The 7,600-nt window shown below is 44.4% G+C and overlaps 1 protein-coding gene across 1 annotated transcript in view; it reads right to left on the minus strand.

The window, feature by feature from the left end:
- The window catches only part of UBE2Z (ubiquitin conjugating enzyme E2 Z), a 19,647-nt gene extending 13,884 nt beyond the window's left edge, over positions 1-5,763 (minus strand). The window contains exon 1 of the mRNA XM_035135324.2: positions 5,349-5,763. Within this exon, the coding sequence (XP_034991215.1) occupies positions 5,349-5,701 (353 nt within the window). The 5' untranslated portion in view covers positions 5,702-5,763. The remainder of the gene's footprint in view (positions 1-5,348) is intronic.
- Between the last annotated feature and the right edge of the window lie 1,837 nt (positions 5,764-7,600).

Raw genomic sequence — 7,600 nt, forward strand, 5'->3', positions numbered from 1 at the left:
TTTTTAAAAGAGAGAGAGAGATAGAAGGAAACCTAAGTTTCTAGTCCTCGTGGCTTCAGTCAGGCAGTCAATCTTAAAAGACTCCTGAAAACAAATGTAAAAGATCTCACCTATAAAGGACTTTCCATAAAGCTGTGTTGTGCTTTTCATAGACCTCCTCACTCCTTTTCACCCCTTTGTCCCATTTTAATTCATATTTGTTTCCTCCTATGTCACAACTTATTACCTTCCAAATGCTTGGCACACTTTATGGGAAGCTTCAAATCAAGCACATATCACAATAGAGCCCATAAAAGGAAAGGAAGAGAAAAGGGAAAGCCCAGGATTTTGAAACATTGTGAATATCTCAGCTTACGCTGTGACACCAGAAGAGGGAGGGAGGGGCAATTCAGTCACGAAGAGACACATTTTCATCAGCCACTCTGGCCTACGAGAAACTGCTTCCTCAAAATCTGTTTTCTTACCACACACATACAGTCATGAGAAAAAGAAAGTACACTTTCTTTGCATTATGTGCTTTTACATATCAGGACATAATAGCCATCATTTGTTCCTTAGCAGGTCTTAAAATTAGATAAACGCAACCTCAGATGAACAACACCACATGTCATATTACACCGAGTCAGAAATAAAGCCAAGATGGAGAAATCATGTGTGAAAAACTAACTACAGGTACAGTGGTACCTTGATTTACGAACTTAATCCATTCCGGAAGTCCATTCTTAAACCGAAACCGTTCTTAAACTGAGGCGCGCTTTCCCTAATGAGGCCTCTCACCGCCGGTGCCCTTCCACCATTCGGCTTCCGTTCTTAGATCAAGGCAAAGTTTGCAAACTGGGACACTACTTCCGGTTTTGCGAAGTTTGTAAACCAAATAGTTCGTAAACAGGGTTGTTCTTAAACCGAGGTGTACCACTGTACCCCATTACAGCTTCCATAGGAATCAAGAGGCTAAGTAGACAAGAGGGTACTAATAAAATGTCCTTGCTTAATTGATCATCAGCAAGTGTGCCCACCTCAATAAAAGACAAATTTTTAGAAGTTTGCTGGTCTGGAACATTCAGGTGTGTTTTAACACAATGCCAAGGAGGAAAGATGGCACAAGGCTCTTAGAGAAGCGAGTGCTGCTTCCTATTTCCAACCAATTTTAAGTCCATCCATCATTCTGCAGTGGGAAAGATTATTCAAAAGTGGAAAGCATTCAAGACAGTTGCCAATCTTCTCAGGAGTGGACATCCCAGCAAATTCACGCCAAGGTCAGACCGTGCAATGCTCAGAGAAATTGCAAAAAAAGAAGCAAGAGTTACATCTCAGGCCCTACAGACCTCAATTAGCCTGTTAAAGGTTAAAGTTCACGACAGTACTATTAGAAAAAGACAAGTATGGTTTGTTTGAAAGGGTTTCCAGGAGAAAGCCTCGTCTTTCTAAAAATAACATAGTAGCATGGCTTTGGTTTGCAAAGTTGCATCTGAACAAAGCACAAGACTTCTGGAACAATGTCCTTTGGACAGATGAGACCGAAGTGGAGATAAAAGCAAACACAGAATATCAGCATAAACACCTCATACCAACTGTTAAGCATGGGGGTAGAGGGGTGATGATTTGGGCTTGTTTTGCAACCCCAGGACCTGTGAATCTTGCAGTCATTGAGTCGACCAAGAATTCCTATGTATACCAAAATATTCTATCGTCAAATATGTGGCCATCTGCCCAGCAGCTGAAGCTTGGCTGAAACTGGGTCATGCAACAGGACAAGGATCCCAAGCACACCAGCAAATCTACAACAAAATGGCTGGGAAAGATCAGAATCAATGTGTTGCAATGGCCCAGTCAAAATCCAGACCTCAACCCAATTGAAATGCCGTGTAGGACCTTAAGAGAGCTGTGCATAAACAAATGCCAGCAAACCTCAATGAACTGAAGCAACGTGATAAAGAAGAATGGGCCAAAATTTCTCCACAACAATGTGAGAGACATTTCCTACAGGAAACAATTGCTTCACGTTATTGCTGCTAAAGGTGGTTCTCCAAGCTATAATGAATCATAAGGTGAACTTAGTTTTTCACACATGGCTTTTCCATTTTGGCTTTATTTCTGTTAAATCATGACACAGTGTAAGATGCCATGTGCATCTGAGGTTGTATTTACCTAATTTGAAGACCTGCTAAAGGAACAGATGATTGTTATTGTGTCTTCATATGTAAAAACACAGAATTCAAAGAGGATGCACTTTCTTTTTTCCTGTACTGTACACTCCCAACAGAAAATGTTCTTGGTTTGAACTTTGCTTAACAAGAACACACCTACATCAAAAGTCAGAGGTTGTGGACTGAAGGTTAGCTGGGCGGCAGGAAGACCACAATTCCTTCTTCTCACTGAACAATAGACAGTTGTTAAAGAGCATGCAGTATGAACTGGAATCTCCTGCCGTACGTATAAACTGTGCCAACAGCACATTATAACAACTGCAGTCCTTCTCATGCTCACTGCAGCTCTCAGCCCATAACACAAACACCTGTTTTGGCACATAACAAACAGCATACTCCGTGGAGGAAGACAAAGGGAGGCGTCCTAACGCACTTCTGGGAAATGAGGCTGCTACAAGTTCACTTTCATTTTAGTTTGCCACCGACAATAAGGCTTTTGTTTCTGGGATTAAACATGGAACTGGCGTAACTGCTCCTGAAGTGGTTGCGTTCAGCTCTAGGAACAAAACTAAACTGTCCCTCCCTCCACCCCCAGATATTTCCCAGCTTTAAAGCAAGGCTGGGAAGCCTCCTTGTTTCAGGGCACCCGAAACATCTGCCTAGTAACACTTGCTTGGTAATGTACCCAAGATCTAGATCTCCAGAATCTGCTAGGCAGGCCTCACCTAGTTGTGCTGACTGGAGATGGCAACGATTCAACACAGAGCCTTGTTTGCGCAGAGGAGATATTGTTGACTGCAATGGAGGACTTTCCTTCCCCTTGCAGCTCCTCACATTATCCAAGAGCGTTAGCTGATGGGACGCTAAAAGAACTCTTACTGCTAATGCCACCACATTCTGGCCTTCTCATTCTCCTCTATACCCAGAAGGGATATTCTGGGCAGATGAAACAGACTCTCATAACAACATGTTAAAGCATTAATTAACAGCACGCTAGGTACTGAATAAATGTAACCCGGGTGACAGAGAAGTTAATTTCAAGGCCTGCATTCAAATTCCACGCCTGCCAAGGACACAGCTTATGTCCTTGGGCCATAACAGCAGTTCCACAGCAGCTATTTGGGAATGGCAACCGCCTACCTCTCAGGGCTGTTGCAAGATACAGGGAACACAAAGCATTCTGGAAATTAATTGCTGCTGCTATAGACGTATTTTTGTGCTGCTAATAGCAGCCTTTGCCAAAGAGCTTACCGTCTATGGGTGCATAGTGGGAATTACTTAGCATGTGCAGCAGCTGTGAAAAAGGCAAATTCCATGTCATGGTTTGCTAGGAAAGGGATCCAAAATAAAAACTGCCTGCATCATGCATTTTGACAAACCTAGGGTACAACAATCATATTCAACTGGGTACAATTCTGCTTAAAGGTAAAGGGACCCCTGACCATTAGGTCCAGTCGTGACCGACTCTGGGGTTGCAGCGCTCATCTCGCATTATTGGCCGAGGGAGCCGGCGTATAGCTTCCAGGTCATGTGGCCAGCATGACAAAGCCGCTTCTGGCAAACCAGAGCAGCACACGGAAACGCCGTTTACCTTCCCACTGTAGTGGTTCCTATTTATCTACTTGCATTTTGACGTGCTTTCGAACTGCTAGGTTGGCAGGATCTGGGACCGAGCAACGGGAGCTCACCCCGTCACAGGGATTCGAACCGCCGACCTTCTGATCAGCAAGCCCTAGGCTCAGTGGTTTAACCACAGCGCCACCTGCATCATGCATTTTGACAAACCTAGGGTACAACAATCATATTCAACTGGGTACAATTCTGCTTAACACCCCTCAAAAAGAGAGTTGGGAAAGGTGAAGGGCAACTCAAATAATCAAGAAATTACAATATTTGGGACTCGTTAGTTTAGAAAGAAGGCAAGTAAGGAGGAAATGAGAGAGGTCTGATTTAGCAGGCCAATTTTTTCATTGCACAATTTTTATATGTTTCAAATTTCCCATTGCCCCTTTAACCCCTAGAAAAATCCTTTACAGCACTGTGGGCTAAAGGAACATTTTAAATCATGTTATTTATTATGACTACAAAACTATTTTTTATCATATTGTTGATTATGAATGCAAACCTAAACTTGTGACCAAGTCCTAGATAAAATAAAGTGAGTATGTTCCGCAATGCACTGTTAACTGTGCAACACAATGGGAGATACTGGGATGTCTCTCACTCCCCAAGTTTATATGGTTAGCAGCAGGAGAGAGGCTGATCTCTGCAGGGGGGGGGGGGAGAAGTCAGCCTAAATAAAACTTCACACCTTTCCATCACATGTAAACCAAGCAAGCCAACTTCAGGAAAGAAGAAAACCAAAGCCAAAAGTTTGGGCTTAAACAACAATTCCAAATAATTTTAATTCCAAAGAAGTTTCTAAAAATGAGTTGTCTCATCCTTGGATGCTACACTCTAGCAAGGCGTATATATATATATATATCTAAGATGAAGCTCTAATTATGTTATATGCCAATTGTAATCTGATAACAGAACAAGGAAGTTGAGCTTGGGGAGGAAACAATCGAGGATATCCTCCTTACAGGGATGCTCGAGCATAAGGTTATCATCTTCAGGGCTGTAAAAGCCACTGTTGATCCTAAATCCACCTGGGCTGTTGTAATCGGGAGTTTATACCCCCAAACTCTTGCTTAACCGATACACACCACCACTCCCTTTAAGAGCTACAAGCCATATGGAAATGCAACAGGTGCAGCTCCCCTCCACTACTGCACCTGCATACCGGCCACGTCCCACCAGTTGTTGGACTACAACTCCCATCATCCCTAACCACCGGCCATGCTGGCTGGGGCCGATGGGAGTTACAACAACATCCAGAGGGCCTCCGGTCCCCCACCCTCGCTTATGGGGAATTCCTTGCAGACGCTGAATCGCTGCCAAGAAAGTAGGGCAGTTAATCTTTCCTGGGCGAGTTGATGGAGAAGGAAAACTCTCCCTGCCGCATTCCGCCCTCAGAAGTACCGTATGTACCGGCAGGATGAGATGCCCGGGGAATTAACGCGCGTACTACGCACTCTGCACACGCTCAGGAACACTACCCCTTCCTAACCCACCCACACCTTCCGGGCCAGAAATCTGGAAAGCGGGAGGTTCTGGCATTTGCCTCCATCCTCGTCCGGGGAGTGGAAAGTCCCTCACCGTTTGATGCGGAGCAGGCAAGCAGGGCTCGGCCTCTCGCCGTCCCAGTCGCCGCTGGTGGTGGGGTCCCAGAAGGCCGAGTGCGAGAGGAGCACCCCGGCCGCGGCGGCCGCAGCGGCCGAGCTGGGGATCCCGGGGACCGAGGCCCCGCCAGACCCGACTCCCGCACCCGCTCCGGATGCGGCCCCGGCCGACCCGAGCCCCGCCACCGCCAAGAGCTCGGCCGGCAGGAAGACCCCGGGCCCGCCGCCGCCGCCGCCGCCCGCTCCAGCTCCCGGCCCTGCGCTCGCCAGCGGCGCCGCCAGCACCGCGGCCGCAGCCGCCTCCTCGGCAGCCGGACTCTCCGCCATCATCGCCAACAGCCCCGGCTACGCTTCCGGGACCTCCGACGCCAGCGACGGGCGGGCAGAGCGGACCTCTAAGCGCCGCCCACAGTCGACGGCGCCGCACGGCGGCCACAGAGTGCCGGAGTCCCAGAGCGCCCAGACGGGAAACAGAAACACCCGTGAACCAAAGGGGTAGCATATCGAAAGCCCCCACTTCCGGCGCCCATGAGAATCCTCCCTATGCAGGACATTCGAAAACTCGAATAAGCAATTATTCGATGCCGCCTTTTGGATTTTAAGTCTTAGGTGTCTGTCTGTCTGTCTGTCTGTCTGTTTATTTATTCAGGGGTTGGTGTTTTTGTATGTCGCCCCTATACCCGCAGATCTAAGGGCAGTTAGAGATTTCAAAAATCTCCAGGGCTTCAAAAGAGCTGCACGGCAGGCAGCAATTCAACAGGTACAGCCTCATGGCTTTTCAGACGCACTGAAGCCCTGCCCTTGTCCAGCACGCGCTGCTTGCTTTCTACTCCGGGGGTGATGGTGTTGAAGGGTGGGATGTTTTCAAATCTCCATCAAGCTCCTCTCTCGGCTGTTGATTACTACAGCAGCCAGGGTGGATAAAAATCAATGATTTTTAAAAAAAAAAATCAAAAAAATCGGATTTTTTTGATTTAAATCGGATTTTTTTGATTTAAATCGATTTTTTTGATTTAAATTGGATTTTTTTAATAAAATGCTTTTTGAGGAAAACATATTACCATCCAAAGGTTATTCCATCATGAAATAAAGATTAGTTTTTTAATTTTGTAGTATAAGGTTGTATATGTTTAATTTTGGGGGTAAATAAATTCCATTAATCCATTCACAATGTCATGCTCTTCCAGAGGTTTTTGTAAGATTATTGGGCAGTTTCTCTGCCTACAAGATATTATCACAGGTGCTTGGTTTACTTTTGCAGTTCTCAAAACTGAATTTGACTCAACAGAGATCACATGCCTCTTCTTCACAGCAAAAATGTTATAACATGAACAGAGTTGAGAAAAAGACCTTAATCCTATTGTTCTACAAACCTATGAATACAGAAACAACCCCTTCAGTGCTAAGTTTCAAGAAGTTCAGTGAATAGAATAGAAACAATATTTTTCTGATTGTTTGGAGTGGACAGTGTTTAAGTTTTTCATGTGTAGGCTGGGCTGACAGTCTAAGTTTCTTAAAATATATATATTTTGTTTTTGTTTAGCCAAATTAGTTAACAAACATGGATGTTTGTTTAAGCAAATAACATTTGCTGAAATGTTATTGTTTCAGTTGAAGAAATCTATTTAAATTGTTATTATTAAGGTAATGATTATTTTTTTCCTTCCTAAGTACAACAGTAAAGTTGTCCAAATATGAATGATTAACCTATTAAACTGGGGATAACAAAACTAATATGAAAAGTTGTTATTCTCAAAATCTTCATCTACTTGCATAATAAAGTTATACCAGCAAGAATTAGTCTTTATGATTTAAATCAACTATGATTTAAATCAAGCCTTACTGACTAGTGATTTAAATCGTGATTTAAATCAGTTTGATTTAAATCAAATCCACCCTGACAGCAGCCATTCCATGAGGCTGCAGGAGAGGTTGAGAGAAGGGATTTCCCACCCACCCCTCTGTTATGCTGACAGACCATGCTCCTCCCCCTTGAAATCTTTCCAATACAGCTGTTCTCTCGCAAAGTAACTAAGAGATAGTTACAGGTAGGTAGCCGTGTTGGTCTGACGTAGTCAAAACAAAATTAAAAAATCCTTCCAGTAGCACCTTAGAGACCAACTAAGTTTGTCATAACTATGAGCTTTCGTGTGCATGCTCATACCTATGACAAACTTAGTTGGTCTCTAAGGTGCTACTGGATGGATTTTAAAATTTTGTTTTAACTAA

This window comes from Zootoca vivipara, chromosome 13, assembly GCF_963506605.1.
Source record: "Zootoca vivipara chromosome 13, rZooViv1.1, whole genome shotgun sequence".
Lineage (NCBI taxonomy): Eukaryota > Metazoa > Chordata > Lepidosauria > Squamata > Lacertidae > Zootoca > Zootoca vivipara.